General features: G+C 35.9%; 1 protein-coding gene across 1 annotated transcript; it reads right to left on the bottom strand.

The window, feature by feature from the left end:
- Positions 1 to 2,212: 2,212 nt before the first annotated feature.
- On the bottom strand, positions 2,213 to 17,429 carry LOC136817952 (stimulated by retinoic acid gene 6 protein-like). The gene is made up of 17 exons (XM_067074301.1): positions 17,002 to 17,429; positions 15,856 to 15,952; positions 14,068 to 14,156; positions 12,444 to 12,613; positions 11,616 to 11,736; positions 10,495 to 10,696; positions 10,205 to 10,320; positions 9,152 to 9,225; positions 8,388 to 8,449; positions 6,720 to 6,867; positions 6,241 to 6,404; positions 5,969 to 6,017; positions 5,665 to 5,782; positions 5,046 to 5,144; positions 4,470 to 4,633; positions 3,668 to 3,799; positions 2,213 to 3,033 (listed from the first exon to the last, which is right to left on the bottom strand). The coding sequence occupies exons 1-17, from the start codon at positions 17,274 to 17,276 to the stop codon at positions 2,687 to 2,689; spliced, it is 2,427 nt and encodes an 808-aa protein (XP_066930402.1). The 5' UTR covers positions 17,277 to 17,429; the 3' UTR covers positions 2,213 to 2,686.
- Between the last annotated feature and the right edge of the window lie 1,030 nt (positions 17,430 to 18,459).

Here is an 18,459-nt window from a genome sequence, read left to right as displayed (position 1 = left end):
AGATTTTTGGTTCTAGACTGGATAAAGCCTATGTAAGGCTGGATGTACCTCGAAACCCATATTTGATGTATTTTTATGAATTTTACCAGATTTTTTGGGCTTTTTTCGACGTAATTTCTGCCTTTTATTGAAATTCAATCTTCTTTTACATAACAAAAGGTCATTTAGACAGCTAATTATCATTTTGAATTACTGAAACGAGAATACTGATGCATCATGTAATTATGCTTCTGTTTAATTTGATAGGTCGATTTTTAACGTTTTTGAGCACTTTCAGAAAGTAACTTTTTTATTCTTTAGAGCATAACTTTCGATCTAATGAACCGAATTCAATAAATGACCCAACACAATTTAAGTTTATATATCTTCTTTTCAATGGAATAGAAATGGTTCTTTTAAAAATTTTAGATTTCGGGAAAATTAGTTTTAAAGAGAGAAACTTTTTTGTGGCGCACCCGGTATATTTTGTACATTAAAATTTGAGGTTTCCTTCCTCTTTTCAATATTTGATTCAAGGGAGGAAGAAATTTATGAAATATGGAATTTATGGCATATTCATTATAATTTCAATTCATTTGAATTTAATGCAGACCAAAATACTTTTTTATTGATTGAAATTTTCGAATTAGCCTTAGTTACTTAACCTGAAGCCAGAGCTTAATTTTTTAAATGTTTAAGACTACATTATTTTAATGTTCAAAAGTAGTCTTGACGATAATACATCGACTATGTCCATTTCCATATAGATTTTCCAGCTCCTTTTATTATTGTCCTCCTTTCCACTTTAAATCTGTAATGCGAGGCCATGGATAAATATTCAAAATATTCAGTATCGTTGTGGGATATTTTTTTTTGTTTGGCCAAAGTCAATTTTTTTTTAAATGGCGCCCCCACCCACCAGTTTCTAAACTTTTACTAATTCATTTGCCTAGGTATAATGAGGAAGGAAATATTTAGTGGATAAGAGTAGATAAATCTTTGTTAAATGGAAAAGGGAAAACAGGCCTCACCATGGTTGGGGCCGACTAGAAAATTTTTGAAAATCGACTGCCAAGATACCCTAAATCAGTAAATAAAAATAGCTTGATTTGATAAGAATTCAATAGAGAAATATCTTACCCAAATAACACTCTCCAATGTACCAAGATACCAACGTACAAAGACTCTGAAATTTCGCTTGATTCATTAGAGTAGTTTCAACTTAATCTCTAGATCTTTTTAGAAGAAACTCACGGTTATAAAACTGCAGTATTTTTTAATTCTTTCTTTCCTTATTTAAAATGGTAGATATCTTTATAGGTAGCTGTATAATTGTTCCAACGCATTATCTAAATATACACTAATTTCACTACCTGACATTCAGAACCCCCTGGGTGTCTTCGTCACAGTCATTGTTTTGTTATTTTGTGTTGTTGTTGTTCTCTTAATGAATATGTGTTGTGCTCTGAGTCAGCTTTCCACCCTACACTTTTTCTAATATGAACACCCAATATTTTTGAAGCCTTCAAATGTTCTACTTTTAGAGTTTTAAGCCTAAAAATTAAAATGTTCTTAAATGCTATCTCAAAGGTATGTGTACACTTTAATTATTTGACATTTTTTCAGCACTCATTTATGCTATGTTAGAAAGTTATATACTGTTGGAAAGATCTTTTCAAGGAGAACAATCTAAAGGATAAAAGATTTTTAAAAACTTGAAAAATGAAGAAGAAAAAGGAAGATGAAAGAATGAAAGATTTCGTCTGCTGTTTTAAAAATGAGGACATCATGCTATTCAGAAATTTTTAAACCTTGCTGATTTCAAATCTGTGTTCAGACTTTTCTTATCTTTCCTAGATAAAAGGTTACACTTGGACCCCAGCCCCATTAGAAAATTTCGTCCCCGGTGGGAAAATACCCTCGAATTTCAGCCCCACTTGGAAATTGACTTTCATTTCATACCAATTCAAAATTCAATGTTTAAAAGTTGTACTACAAAACCATCCTCACTGGATTTTTTAACTATGGGGCATAGGGGCAATAGGATTTCGTATTGGAATTTCAATAGGAATTCATAATTCCACTGAAGAAAAAAGCTCCACCGGGGCTGTGAGACAGAGGTGTTTTCAGGTTTACCGCGTAGTTAGATTTGACGTTTGCTTGACTGAGACGGGGATTTTTTATATATACCACTTGGTAAACTCAACACAAGGGATGTAAAATCATTGTATGATCCAAGTCCGTAAAATTGCTATTAGACATTCAATGGATAGGAAAAATAATATTCATAAATGCTACAAAAATATCTATATACATTAAACAAAATTTATACAAAAAACATTCATTTTAAACAGCGTGATAACTTATAGGAAAAAGTCTGTTTCAATGTTACCAATAGCTTCTTAGTATAATTTGTACTACCTTTTCGACCGTAGCCGCCAATTGCCGGACAGGGTTGGCTCTCGGTAATCTTCTAGTTTGTATTCATCCTAACTGACTGAGACGACGGTAAATTAACACTTACCATCCTCGATTTTGCGTGTCAAAACTGCATGTTATTCCAAATCCCTTCGTTCACTCTGCCGTCCTCAAATATGTTAACTTGCTAATAATGTCAAGTAGTAACAGATCTTGCACTACATGTAGAGTTCTAATGCTATCTGGTGTTATTTATCTGTTAACATTGCAATTGAATGACATTGCAATATCACGCCATGACATAATGATTCTCATTAACTTCGCAATTGATTTTTTGTGGGTCATCAGAAACCTTCGATTGTCTTTGTCTCAAACTGAGTGGACTTGTATCCCCAACAGCATGCTTCTCGTCCATATTCATCAAGTTTGTCAATTTACCAGTCAAAAATGAGTTTTCGTTATTGATATCCAAGAATCTGATTCGATATCTGATGATGCTAGGGTTCATTGTCATCATTACGTATAAATGCCAACGGTTACGAGCTCTTATACGTTTGTTACGAGCTTCTTTGACTTTAGATGTAACAGTTTCATCAACTTTGATCAACTGCATCGAGAATTTCTCTGCATTATTTGCTGAAAGGTTAGTATTGGTCAATTATTAAATTATAATGGTTGTAAGATGCATGATTTAATTAAAATGAAAGAGTACTAAAGAAATTCCGAACATTGAATTCATCATCATAGTCTTGATCAGAAAAAATTGACGACAAATTGGAAAGTTATCAAACACTAATTCGTCGTCAATTTTTCTGATTAAGAATATGATGATGAATTCACTGTTCGGAATTTCTTTTGCACTTTTTAGCTCAGTTTTGTATTGAGCTCAGAATAAGCTTAACTAAGGCTCCAGTAAAGCGCAGTAAGCTTACAGCGTAAGCCCAGGATGCTCTGGAGGCCTAAAACCCTTTTTTCTGGCAAAACTACTGTTCCCAGCGGTTCTAACCCCTCTGAATCGCTTCAGGACCATGGAAATATGCTAATTAGAGTTATCTGCTGGGAATGGTTTTTTTACTTAAAATGACTGAGCTTATTATCAATTGTGATGGAAAATTGAGAATGAGATATCGTTACTTCACCTTACTAATAGGGAAGAGTTATTAGTGTACTATTAAGGGCATTTGCATTTACAGAAGGAGGTCCCCCTTCCCTGGGTCTTTAGGGTGTGCTTTTGCTTGCTTTGACTGACTCAGCTGATTTTCCAAATTACCTTGCTCGTTTTTGAAGAAGTCATCTTTGAGATCTTTTTTCATGTCTTCGAGTAACAATCTCACGAAACATTGTAGAGCTGGGTTCGAGTGTTGATGTTCAAGAAGCAAGAAGGAAACGTATGACAAATAGCCTATAAAAGAAACATAATTTGAAATAGTATATGCAATAAGCAAGAAGAGCATGTCTCAGTTGAAAGTGAACAGTTCAAAAATAATTCTTGATTGTTGCGGATTTTGCCAAAACTTTTTTGCTATTCTCTGATACATTTCTCAAAAAGTTCTTTAAGAGGTCTTTAAATACCGGCAGCCGGCGAAGGCTCAAAATTTGCTATCTCCCAGTTAAACAATTAAACAATATAATTGCCTATAGGAGACTTATTTGACACACGAGTGTGTGATAGAGAAAGATGATTGATTATTATCACTTTTTCTTCAACGAGGTATTCAGGCTTAAAGGTAAGCCTGGCATATACATATCATTGACTGCCGAGCCCGAAGCTAGACTCGAGACTCCTGCATAGGAAATGAAGCCACTTATTTCCCCAAATGCCGAATTGAAAATAAAATATATTACTAGATTCCAAAAAATGCAGTCCTCAAAGACAAAGGAGCCGCTATATACAATCCGTCGTCGTGATCGCAGCGTGTTTTAGGTGCGTTCTGGATGGGAAATAAGTGGCTTTTTCTTGCCTGAGAAAAGTTAGAGATTTTACTCTAGCTTATCGGGCCTTAAACTCAATAATACATATTTCTCTAACCTAGTTTCCCTTTAAGACGTAAACTGAAAATTACGAATCTCACCTGGGTCCCTTCTTTCATAAGCTCTCGGCAAAGTACTTTTACTCAACCTCTGCATGAAGACCACACCCAACACCAAACCGATGATAATTCGTACAAGACATGAAACCAAACCAAGAAAGATATTGAAGAATAACATAAAGTATGAGAAGATATGATATGCTCGTCTGAAATGGAGAAGATATAGTATGTAAGAGATGGACGTTCATGGGCCACGGCGAGCCATTTTGAGTGAGGGGGCCAACATTTTGGAAAAAAATGTCGCCCACCATGGTTGGGCGACAAAGAAAATTTTTCACTTTTTACACCCTCAAAACACCTTAAAACGATATCTAATTGGAGAGAATAATAGTTTTTGTGGTTTGATTTGGTCTCAAACCAGCTTAAAATAGTAACTCTTTAAAACGTATGACCAAAAAGTAGGGGGGGGGCCATATTTTTGAAAACTGGAGTGGAGATCTAGACCTAAATCACAAATCATTGGGTCTGTTTACGGAAACAGGGAGGCAGAGGGCTTTTTTTCAGGTCAATGTAAACTATACACATTCATCACCATTCTTAGTTTTCCATAGTACTTACCTGTTATCGATAGCCAGCGAATCAGGTGAAGCGACGAAACAACATCTTGCGATTAAGATCTGTACAACGATCATGGTAATTGCTATCAGGATGTTGGGCCTAAAACAACGAATTTAGTTTAAAGCATTCGTATTTCGTTTTCAGGATGTTTGCCCTGACGATGGTTAAATAATTGTAAACGAAAAGCTTAACCATATCTTCCTATTAGGTAACGAGTTCTTGTGATGCAGGGGACATGACACATTGAAATAAATTCCAGGGTATTCAAATGTTGGTAGGTATGCCAGAAAGACATAGGTACGACTCAAAGATTGAAGACGCTTATACTATCAATCCTTAAAATTTGATTTTTGATGATTGATGATTTTTTGCGAAAATCATTCTCGCGAAAACGTATGAAAAATTAAATCCACGCAAAATTTTCAAATAAGATTTCCAGTGAAAAATACAATATGTAAATTAGCTGCTTTTGGGTCGTCAGGGCCACTTTCGGCTATTTGTAGCACGAGAATTTAACTCTTGCAAAAATTAAGTCAATTAGTCCAGGGCATTCATGAATAGAAACCTAAGCGAAAGAAAGATAGACAGACAGACGGACAGCAGTAAACCATATTCTTACCATTGTTTAATCAGTAGGATGAGAAGTAAGGAGAGTTGATGGCGATGCATGGGCAGGAAGATTTGAGTAATGAGCACCATCCATACGATGTAAAAGACAATTGCTGACAAGAAGAATCCTAGCGTGGAAACATGGATAGTATTTAACAAAATGTTTTGAAAACGCCAATTTTCCATCCAAAAATTTAATTATAGCATTGAATTTCTGTTCTGATTACTCCCTGGTTACTCAAAACTAAAAGAAATTAAACAATTTTAAATATAAAATAAGTCAAATAAACTTCAAAATATGCTATTAATCTTACCCCATATACAATATCCAACTTGAAATCCAGCATATTTAAAGCTTGCCGTCTATAAAATGTAAATGAAATGTAAAGTTCTTAAAGGGATAATCAGATGGTTTGATATCGATCTTTATTCCTTCCAAGCAAGCAAAATCTCCAAATCTTTTGGTCCTTTTTTGCAAGATCGAGATATGCCACAATTTGAAATCTCTGGAATTGCTTCTCACACGGTTCCTACGTTAAAATTATATGCTTAAAAATGTAATTAATAACAAAAGGTTATATCTTACCATGAGTCCTGCTGGAGCAAGTGTCTTCTTTTGGATTCCACTTGGTAAAAATGACCTATCACCGGAACGCAATTTGATCACGTGACGTCTGTACCAAGTCATTTGGTTCATCATGACCAGAACGAAAAATATGACTGCAGTCACTAGACCCAACCAATAAGAGGCTACACAAAAGAAATTAAAGGCTAGGTTAGAGAAAAAACACGAAATTGTAAGAGAATATTGAATATGGGAGCTTAAACATAAACATCCTTAGCAGTCCGGTATCATAGATTGTTAGCTATACTAACCTCTTCTCCGGACAAGACTTACGAACAATAGTAGGGTGGTGTTGAAACAAATTGTAAATTCAAATAAAAAAGTGAGGGTTTGGAGGGACGGTAAAAATATGTAATAATTTAAGCGGGTCATAAGAGGGCATAAATTGAATGTTGTAGTTAGCGTTAAAATCTTTTCGGTAGACTAGGGTTTACTCTTACTTCCAATGGCATTTCCATAATCTATAATATCTTGTTTGTCAACCTTGATGTTGGCAGCAAGCCAATCAACCAACTCCATGTTGTCAATCAGTAAATTCAAAAGAACGACGAAAAGGGTATAACCAATCCCAATTAATATCATAACAGCCTAAAAATACATGTATAACGTTACAATCGTATGCTGTTGATTCATGTTGTAAACGATCTATTAATCGTCTACACGGGGCTCTTCCAGAAAATTTTTGTACATAAGGGGTGGAGAATATATTGGACATTGTCCGGGTGTAGTGAAAAATCTGCAAAATTTGCTCTGTTTAGGGGCAACTTCGAATGTCCGGAGGGGGAGGGTCAACGGATGCTTGTCCGGGGTAAGATTTGTTGTCCGGGGTCATAATTCACTTTGTCCGGAGTCATAATTCACTATGTCTTGGGTAAATCTCCAATAAAAAGGTTATATCCTCCACCACCCCCCATTTTCAAAGACTTCAAATTTTTCTGGAAAAGACCAAGGTCACTAAAAGGGAATGATTTAGTAGGAGGTGGGATAAATTTGAAAATGGAGGTTAGCCCAGGGCGGAGTATACAGTGGCGGGAGCTATTTACAGTTTGTTTCAAAGTCTACAGCTGCAATTTCTTTCCGCGTCTACCGCCCATTATGGCTGCAAACTCTGCGCACATTTTCCCGCTTTTACTATCCCTTTAACGGATATGATCGGATCATCTATCCATGCTGGTATATAGTGGGGTCGTTTAGCATAATTTACGGGAAAACAATATGATCTAGCTGAAACTTTCTCCAGACCTTCTCTATAGGATGGTTATGCCTCAGGAAAAATTCCCCTAAAATCCCACTGGTGGAACATCCCTTTTTTGGGACATTTCTTTTTTTCCCAGGCAAAACCCTAAGGGCGAAATTTTTTGAAAATTTCAAACTCATTTTCAGACATTATCAAGTATACCATTCGAAAGCTCTCGAAAAACTATATAGAAGACTTTTAAACGGGTATAGCCGATTTTATTACCTAACTCAAGATAATTCACGCAGAAGATGCAATTTATGGTCAATTTTGACCAAAGTGTGGCGAAAAGTGGAACTTGCGCATGAAATATCTCGAGTTAGGTAAGGAAATCAGCTATAACCGTTTAAAAGTCTTCTATATAGTTTTTCGAGAGCTTTCGAATGGTATACATGATATTGTCTGGAAATAAGTTTGAAATTTTCAAAACATTTCGCCCTTAGGATTTTCCCTGGGGAAAATAGAAATGTCCCAAAAAAGGGATGTTCCACCAGTGGGATTTTAGGGGAATTTTTCCTGAGGTATAAGCATCCTATAGAGAAGGTCCGGAGAAAGTTTCAGCTAGATCTTATTTTTTTCCTACAAACAGCCTGTATTTTTGTAACACGACCACACTAATAACACTTTAAAAAGAAATTCATCTTTCGTCGGAGATCTCGATACGTGGGAGGGTAGACATGATTGGCAATCTTAAAGAGGAAATTTGAGTTTGAGACCTGATTTTCTTGTAATTTCTATCTACATTTCTATGGTTTGCAATGGTTAATATCTAAGGTTCGATAACTAGGTTTGTTTCAGCTTTCAGTTGGCTGTACCAGAATAACTTCTTCAAATAGTTACTTTGTGACCAGAATTTGAACAAAAACCTTACCCCATAAATTGCCATGGTTGCGATTAGAAGTGCTACACTAAATCTTGTGCTGTATTTAAATCCTGCAATTAAAGAATGAAAGGAAATAAGTTATGTAAGGATTTATCAGCATGCAGGCATTTTTTCCAATTACTTGAATGGAACTTAGCTAAATGAACCCGGTAAAACACTTTCATGCATGACAAAATCATATTTGAACCCTAGACAAATATCAGTCGATCTCTGTCATAGTTGCCCTGGCTCAGTGACCTGATTCTTTAATGTACTTGGACGTATTTTGTATCAATAAATGATTAGGAAGACCTTCCCCCAGCCTTTCGCGAAATCCTAGCCTGATAGAAGCTGTTCATAATTTTCTTACGCGCACGGTAAACCTCTGAGGGCGCTTGAAAATTATATATCTGAGGAAAAATGTCCTCCTACGGAAAATTCTACAACAAGAATCTTGTTGTGCGCCAGAAAGTCAAAAACTGATACGGCGCCTATTCATAAACACAATCACGCAACTTTGTTGTCATTCCTAGTCCTTTTAGACGAACGCGGCTCTTACGATTTTGAGGTTGCATATTCGGTGTGCAGACAACAATCACAAACTGATCTCAGGTTACGAAATCCCTGGTCACCCCTAATTCGCTTTCACGCACCACGCCATGACTCCCCAAAAATTTTTTTATCAATCAAACGCGGTTTTTAAACTATAAATCACGCCATTACGCCAATCACACCAATCATGCATCCATTTTGGGACCTCATTAAGACATTACCTGGTTTGATCTCATATAAAATTCCGCGGATTTTTTCATACATTCTTTGTTTAAATGGCTTCTCCTCATCTATTCTAAAATTATGAAAGTTTATTTAAAAAGTATAATTGAGCTGTCCCAAAAGTAGACTATGTTATAGTCTAAGAGGAATCACTATCTAAGAAAAAAGCCTAAAGACGAAGAAAATTCGCAAACGGGTTTTTTTGCCGAAAAGAGTTTACAGTCGGTAGAGTTGCCAGTCTTCGAAACTCTCCCACCGATTTTTCCAGTATACCGCCATAACGGCATACCGCCATTTTTTCCCCGCCTTAACTATCACTGTAACGGACGATAACACCTTCTAGTACAAAACTCAATCTGGTAATCAGACCCAATGCTACTACACCACTTTTTGATTCTACTGACGGCCACGATACAAAAATTTTGTAAGTGCTACCATAAGTGCAGTGGTCTCTGCCTTAGGTTAGGGCTTATTTGAAGGAGTATTTCTTTCCTTGTCTTGTCTATAAGAAATATGGAAATGGGCTTTTCCAGAAAAAAATTTTACCCCCACTGTTGAGGATATTGATTTTTCGAAGTATCTAACCCCCTGGATATCCTACTTTATTAGTAAAGACCCCCTGGATATCCACTATTAAAAATATGCTCAACCCCTGGATATCCTCTCTTATAAAGATGCTTACCCCATGAATGTCGTATTTTTATTTGAAAAGACACTTTACCCCCTGATGTCGTATTTTTATTTGAAAAGACACTTTACCCCCTGGATATCCGCTCCCTTGTAGATATTTAACCCCCTGGATATCCACTTTTGAACAAAAATCGTTAACCGTCTGGATATGCGATATCCTCAACAGGGGGGGGGGGGGGGGGGGGTACGGACTATTTCTGGAAAAGCCCAATGCGAACTAAGAGACTGGGTTTAAGTTTGCCAGAAACTTGCTAGAAACATGCTTTTACGTTCACAAAACTCTCTTTTTGCTTGGATAAATAAAGCTTTTTCAAAAGAGACGTCATCTGTAAATTCGAAAAAGATTGGTACGTTTGACCTACTTTTTTAATTGTTTTGCTTGTTTAGCGAAGCGATGTTTCTTGAAAACTTCTTTAATGTGGATATACATATATTCCTCTTTCCAATTTGTATCGTTCTCATGTACCCAATTTACGTGCTGAAAATTGTGTAAAAAAATTTATGAACTCCAATCTCTCAGTGGCTCCTGTGGAAGTCTTTAGTATGACCTAGGGGGGATTGAATCTTCGACTTTGCAAATCACAGCCTAATTAACCAACCGGTTCAAAATGCTCATAATATTCACTTCGAAACAATGGTGTGGAATACCTACCTCTCCTTTTCTCTTCTTTTCAGCTCTTTTGACCAAAGTGATGTAAATATTATACGCAAATTTCAATACCAATCCAACCAAACATAATATCTTTGGCAGATCAAATAGAACATACAAAACGCTAGTGTAGTGTCCTTGTTCGTGTAAATTTTTGAAACATGTTGCACCGTAAACATAAAATTTGAACAACTCAAATCCAAGCCTAGAAAGTATGAAGTTTACATTTTCATGGGTTAAATAATTTATGTTCCTAGCGGCACCAATCCGGGGTAGAGGGCACTCGATTAAAAAATGACCGCACGTGCGGCCCAAAGTTAGGACTTTCAAATCGAAAGCTTACAGTGCAGAGGAAATTTAGCAAAGTTTTAGTAATTTTGGGCAAGAAATAAACCTTAGGGTGCATTTTCTTGATTTTTTTAAAACTATTCTAGGGTCAGATTAGACTATACTATTATGGTCAGATTTTCCAAATTTTCACCGTTAAAGTGCACTTTTCCTTGCTTTTCTCATTTTGATTCTTACACTGCACTTTGGGAGGCATGGAAAAGATGGTATGGTAGGTCGTGCCCCCCCCCGGAACCCATCACTCTAATGTTTATTCTCTCTTCATGATAACAGAAACTATCCAAGTTTACTCATTACCTAGCCTATAATAGACGTCATCCACGTTTTTTTCTAGGCAATTAAGAAACGGAATGAAAATTCCCGGGTTTTGGTGAGGTGCTCGCTACTCATTACCCCAAAGTGGCAAAAATATTCCGAATCATTTGCACGGCCTCTAATTTTCGCCATAATACGCATTTTGTTATCAAACAAGAAAAAATCTTGCTATCAAGCAAACAACTCATAGGCCCTTTATATGAGAAATTATCATAGTTTTAGCTGTTCTGACCGTCAAAATAATTTGAATGTTTAGGAAATAAATTAAGTAGAGCGATGGCCAATAGTCTTAGTCATAAATACCCAAAAATAGGGGTTCGTTTCCCATGAGATTATTCGTGAAAGACTGTCTAAAAGTCCTAGATTACTGGGTTATCTAAGTAAAATATCGATCTTTTCTATTCATCTACAAGTTTGATCAAAATTCAACTTATGGGTTAGATCCCTGAAAAAAATCTTACCAGTAAAGAGATATTATGATCCCAAAAGTGGATCCAATGATTTTGTTTCGAATATTTTGAGCCACGAAAAATGGATATGCTACCATTGCCACGTATATTGACATAAAAATCTTCATAAAAACTGCAAAAGAAGACAATTGATTTATACTTACTTTCATAGACAAATACAACGTGGGTTAAAATCCTTATTGATAGCCTTCACTCCAGTATGACAGTAGTTTTTACGAGAAGTTGATAACCGAAGGGCGCATTTTTTGTTGAAAAATACATTTATTTTTCACGGAAGATCATCCAAAACTGTTGTACTCTTTTACTGTCTTTGTCCTAACTAACTATTGAGTGTTCGATGGGATTTTAAGCACAGGTTATAAGAGGATGTAGCTTAAGGGTTGTGAAGGCTCGGGTTATGGAGTTGGTTAAAGTGTATGCAATAAAATCTTTGGATGCTCCTAAATTTCCTGATGTCCTCTCCAAAAATACGGTGGTGACAATGCGAGATTTTTGAGCACTTCTGAGGGGAATGGATGTTTGAAGAAGAATTGTTAATGCCATACGGTTTCGAGGGGGGGGGGAGTTCCGAGAATCCGGTATTTACCGGTATTCCGGTATTGGGCCTTTTTTCTTCCGGTATTCTGATATTGGGCAGAAAAATTACCGGTATTCCAGTATTTAAGATGCCTGCTGGTACCGGTATTTGAGAAATTTTTGACCGGTTTTGCGGTATTTGACCGAAAAATTACCGGTATTCCGGTATTTGGTACCCTCGGAAGCCCCCCGCTTTCGACTGCAATTGCTATATGATAATGATGATGATGTAAAATTTCTTACCTCCTAGGAAAGGTAATTTAGATATCTCTCTATCAACTTGCACATTCAGTTTTGTCCCAAGCAGTTCATCATTTGCACCCATTACCACACTTATAATACTATTAGCTGCAAGCCCGAAAGCTAACATGTATCCTTTCCGATTCTCGTATGAGTCCAGCATGTTCAATGGTCTGGAAATGGAAATTGGTAGAGTCAAATTTTTAAAGCTTACGACGAAATATGACCAGAATCAGGACACCCCTGTTTCACAGCTCTGGTGGAAATTTCTATCGAAATCCCGATTGGGATAGAAATTCTATTGTTTCCAAGCTCAAAAATCCAATCTGATTGATTTTAGAGTGCGATTTTTGCATTGAATTTCAAAGGGGATGAAAGCAAAGTCAATTTTCCAGTGGGGCTGAAATTATAGGGTATTTTCCCTACCGGGTATGAAATCTTCCAAATTTTCCAATTTGTCTGTGACACAGGGGTGTAATCAGGCTGTGACTCACGTTTCACTTGATTTGATAGCGTGCGGGAAAACATTTTTGGCTAATCAATCTTCAACCATGATATGATTCAAAAACTGTTTTTATCGACCGCCGGAGGCGGTTTCTTTCATAGTGGTACGCTAATCTCGTTTTGCCTTGGCTCATTACTTTGTCTACCATTTACTTTCGGTTTTTTTAACTAGATTACCCAGGTGTTTCTCTTTTTTTTTCCTGAATGTGTTTTATTCGGAATTGAATAATCGAGACATGAAAAATGACTATATTGTAATCTGTTTTCAATGAATAATCTAAAATGTACTGGAGATGACATGTAGGCGTTAATAATGTGCGCGCGCTCTTTCGCGAGCGTGATGCATGATGGAAGGCGGTCGTTTCAGTGTGGTTTAGATCCACACTGTGACCTAGTCTCTAGATTTCCGAACTTGGATAAATAGAACAACCTATGTGTTATCGACCGCCGGAAGCGGTTTCTTTCATAGTGGTACGCTAATCTCGTTTTGCCTTTGCTCATTACTTTGTCTACCATTTACATTCGGTAAAACCACAGATATCTGTAAAGCCCGAAGGGCTAGATTTGCGGCTTTTATCAAAAAGTGAAGCTCATCTTTGGAAGGATTTCCTACCAGAGTCACGTGACTAAAATATGCAATTTCACCGGTTTGAGAGATGTGAAATAGCGTTTGCCGCCTACTTTTTTTGATCTCGCGCTCCGAAAACAGTTAAAATGCTAGATCCTATCCATCGGCACGAAATTTAAAAAGTCAAATTTTTGCTTCCCTTTTTTTTGCTGGAGAAAGCTTAAAGTTGCCTATCTAGCCCTTCGGGCTTAGATATCTGTGGGTAAAACACCGAATTCCCTGAATATCTTTTATTCGGAATTGAATAATCGAGACATGAAAAATGGCTATATTGTAATCTGTTTTCAATGAATAATCTAAAATGTACTGGAGATGACAAGTAGGCGTTAATAATGTGCGCGCGCTCTTTCGCGAGCGTGATGCGTGATGGAAAGTGGTCGTTTCAGTGTGGTTTATACCCACACTGTGACCTAATATTACATCTCTCTATCATTGTAGCAAAAATTTTCTCTTTCAGGTAGAAATATGCAAATCGAATAATGTCCTAACACTTACACAACAGGACCAGGGAATCCCCAACAGCAATCACGACACGCTCTTCGTCGTTTTTGTACACAGAATGCCATGATCAACAAAAGCAAGATCTAGAAAGATAATACGTAGTAGGTTTAAGCATAGTATAAGAAAGCCGCGGCTGGAATTATAACATCTGAATTTCTGTTGTTCTATCTCTGTCGTATTTGATGACTATTTGTTGATCAAGAAATCAGTAATGTAGCATCTTTAATGGTAAATTTTATTGGTTTGTCGTTAATACTTACTTCTCAGTGCGTTTTAGACACTAATGATATGATAATACACATGGTGCAGGAAAGATCAACAATAAGAAATTTAAACAAGCACAAAATGGCTGGGCTTAAAGAACTCAAAAACTAATAAAGCACCTCGAAATGCCTTCACAATATTTCAGTTAAATCTTTATAGAAATCAATGAAATAATACATCAAGATAATTCTATGAAAATTTCAAGCCAGCACCTTCAAAATTTATCATTCAAACAGACAGGAAAGTTGTCATCTTGAATATAGTTCTTATAATTTTAATTTTGGCGAAAACTATCGTTTCCACAAAATACCTCTAAAATATGTTCAAGATCAGTTCAAGTGTTCTATTGGGTACAGGCTCAAAGATATCTAGCAATAAAAAAACTTTTTGGGAAGATAAATAAGAAAAATATTTTAAAAATTATCTACCAATAATAAACTGACACTTGAAGTTCTTATAAAGTTCGGATACAGAGATAGAACAGCAATTAACTGAAAAGACAATACGGTACATATTCCAGCCGCGGCTTTCTTATACTATGGTTTAAGGGTTTTAAGGGAGCACAAGAGTTGTTACTTTTCATACCACAGTGACACCTCAAGCTCAAGTCTAATGTTTGTTACTTTTAGCTCTTGTGGTAACAGTTTTGGAAAAATATTCTCAATTGAATATCTCGTGTTACTATAAGCATTTTGTTTGATTTTTCTTGTCTACATAATGATGTTTTTCTCACATTAGATTTCACAAATGTATCCGGCTTGGTATTCTAGCCTTACTTTGAAAGTTTTTTCCCAGCGAAGGTACGAAAAGAAAACGCGAGAGAACTTTTTTAAAATGAGATTAATAAACATTTTTCAAAATCTAATACATTTGAGCCGCCATGACAGTTGTCCTTTGCGGACATAGCTAGAACATAGATTTTTTCTGAAACAAAGAAAATACAATAATCGCTCTCCATCGTTTTATAAGTCGTTTATCCAGTGTATAATAAATCTTTGCTGGAAGTTTCATTGGTGAGTATTTTGTTTCAAGAATATTTTTCTTTGCAATTTTGTAGATCCTAAAGCAGAATTTCGACAGTATTTTTTATTAAATTCGACCTTACTGTGTTAAACTAGAGAAAAATCGGAAATAGGAAAAAAGTGATGATGGTAGGCTGTATTTCAGTTAAAGTCTCTGATTATAGGCTTAGGCGGAGTTTGATATTATGAGCCCCTTCAAGTGAAGTTATTTGTCAATAGATTGTGTGAGCATATTCAGAACACACAGGCCTGAAAATCAAAAAATAAGAACAGCTTGACCACGCAGTCAAATTCTACTTGTTCTTATAAAAGAAACAAGACATTGTATCGGAAAAAGGTCTTTCAGCTATCGAAAACAGGGATCCTTATTCTCGTTCAATATAAGAATTATCAAGCCAAGCAGCCAAATTTTACTTGTTCTTATAGAAAAACAGACATGTATCGGAAATAATTAGGATCCTTTCCCGTTGAGGAAGAAACTACGTTTTGAACATACCGAGATGGCGAACAGAGTCAACCGAATAAATGCTGTTAATTCGACAGAACATGTAGTTTCCGGTGCTGGTGTAGTTGTTGGTTGGACCCAAAAGAAACTATAAAAGATGAAAACGAATCAATGTGGAAAGTGATTATGGTAAATGAAAAAACTTCTTTTAGGGGTCACAAATGAGCGAAGGCAATGTGCATATTGTTTACCTCGAAGGCGGTTATTCCTAAAAGATGGACCTGTACATAACAGTCCCACGTATACCAGCGTAAATCTATTAATGGGGGGGGGGGTTGTAGGTGTTCGAAATACCGTTTTCCCGTCAAAATTTTTGCTGAATCCCGGAATCCCGAAAATTGAAAAAATAATAACACCGTCACACCGGCTTGCACAGGGCAAAAATGTGCCTAAATACCGTCACCATCTGATTTTAAAATACCGTTTTCCCGTCTCTTTTTTCGTCAAATCCCGTAATACCGTACTAAAAAAGGGCCAATCCCGTCACACCATAAAAGTACAACCCCCCCCATTAATCACTCATTACAACATATATAAACGGTACATAAGATATTATAATAATGATGATGTATTGCACAATCGTTGGAAACAGACATACGGTACACATACAGACTCGCTCCGATTTAAAATCTTACTGGAGAGTGTTTTTTTTTCACTTATTACTAATTGAAAAAAAATTATATTTGGAATTACAGAAGCTAAGAGGTTCGAATTAAAGAGTGTTGACTGCACTATCATTTTTATTATTGAATCTAGACCAATTTAATTTAAAAATTGCTTCATTACCACTCATTTTAGTATCTACAAAGACGGAGCTTATTGATGTTAAAAAGTGTGTGTACTCTATTTAGCTACAATGTAGAAATCAAGTCAATGTGATTAAATTAATATCCTTGAGGGTGGTTCCTACATGGTAGGAAAAAGAGTGCACACTTTAAAGAGAAGAGACCAGGCCCGGCGGAATCTGGGGAGACTGGGGAGAATTCAGCCGCTCCACTTTCGAGCAAATGAAATTTTTTCTCAAATTTCTAGCGAATTTTATCTCATTTTGAGTCTTCAGCATCCCCAATTTTACGGTTGTTCCACCGGGTTTGATAGACTTTAAAAACGAATTTTCACTTAAAATTGCTTCCTTACCAATCAGTCCATATTGGTGTCCACATATCCGTTTTATTGATATTTTCTTTAATTTGTTCCTCCATACACGGTACAGAATAGTTGACAAATTTCTCCAAAACATCCACACTTATATTGTAGAAAGGCGCCAGTTGTTCTACTCCATATTTATAGAATGTCTCGTCCAGAAATGCTCTTGGTGTCTGGCCTTCCATCACTTGAGAGGTGAAAACCTTAGCAGCTATGGTTAAGATGTCTGATGGAGACATGTCATTGGTGTCATTTGGCTCAGCCATGTTTTTGTGTTACAGTTTTTCTATTACTTATGATTTCAATGCTGTAAATTTAATCTATGAATTTCATACAGTACAGTATGCTGTGTCCGTCTGTGTAGTGGGAAAAAGGTAAAAAAAATTGCTTTTTTCACGTCAGGGAATCCAACGAAGAGGTTTGTACAATACATTCCTTTAGAATTCTGAAAATATTCGAAAAATCCTACAATCATCAATTATCATCTTCATCTTCATCTAAATCTTCTCCTTCTTTGCGCCTAATCATTCATTTCTTCCCATTTTATTATATTATATGTACGTGTTTTTTATAAGAAAAAATTATACGGGAACACAAGGCTTCGATAGCGAAAATGTTAAGAGCAAGTTAAGAACTTTTTAAGGCTCTGCGGACTCTAAAATACCAAAATTCTTAGGAAAATGGGCAAAAATACTCGATAAATGGCGAAAATATGAACATATTAAGAACATTTTTAGGCTTAGAAATGAAAAATTTAAGAACATCCCAAGGTTTCAAAAATTTGGGATGTTCTCATAAAAAACGTGTACAGATAATATGATATTTCAGGAAAATCGAAGACTTCTCACTCTCACTTCACTTCATTTTTGTATTCATTTTTCTCAGTGAATATCTAAATCATCAATTTATTAATATTCTCATCTCCCCCTAAAAGCTATTTTGAGAATATATATTGTACGTAATGTTCTTTAGCTAATCATTTCACTGCCATCCTTCGACGGAAAAATAGCCGAACTAATTTTTAGGCTAGCAAACAAAGAACGTTAAATCATCTCTCTTTTAACTCAATCCAAGATATTCCCAACTTATTTAAGGTTTCAGTACTATCCACATATCGGGAAATTTTATGAATACTTATCCAAAATGACGGTATAAATCATAACTAGATTACAAACACCAAAAACTTACGCAACTATACCTACTGTAACATCTTCAATTCATTTTTGTAATAATCATATTCTCAGTGAACATCTATTCAATTATTCTCATCTCCCCTAAAGGCTTTTTCGAGAATACATTGTAAGTAAAGTTCTTTAGCCAATGATATCATATCAAAATAATAAAACACAAGAAAAAAATCAAAAAAATGACTTCCACTTGGTGAATATATATCTGAGAATTATATCTGCCTTTCCTTTCTTTGATTCGACTGCAATCCTTCGACGGAAA

Source organism: Clytia hemisphaerica, unplaced genomic scaffold (assembly GCF_902728285.1).
Source record: "Clytia hemisphaerica strain Z4C2 unplaced genomic scaffold, Clytia hemisphaerica genome assembly, whole genome shotgun sequence".
Taxonomy (NCBI): Eukaryota; Metazoa; Cnidaria; class Hydrozoa; order Leptothecata; family Clytiidae; genus Clytia; species Clytia hemisphaerica.
This window is presented reverse-complemented; position numbering and strand designations above follow the sequence as displayed.

Coding starts and splice junctions, on each gene's coding strand:
- LOC136817952 (XM_067074301.1), bottom strand. CDS start 17,276: ATGGCTGAGCCAAATGACACCAATGACATGTCTCCATCAGACATCTTA. Junction 12,614..14,067: donor GGATTCCCTGGTCCTGTTGT/GTAAGTGTTAGG, acceptor TTCCATTTCCAG/ACCATTGAACATGCTGGACT. Junction 5,783..5,968: donor AGTTGGATATTGTATATGGG/GTAAGATTAATA, acceptor TTTCCACGCTAG/GATTCTTCTTGTCAGCAATT.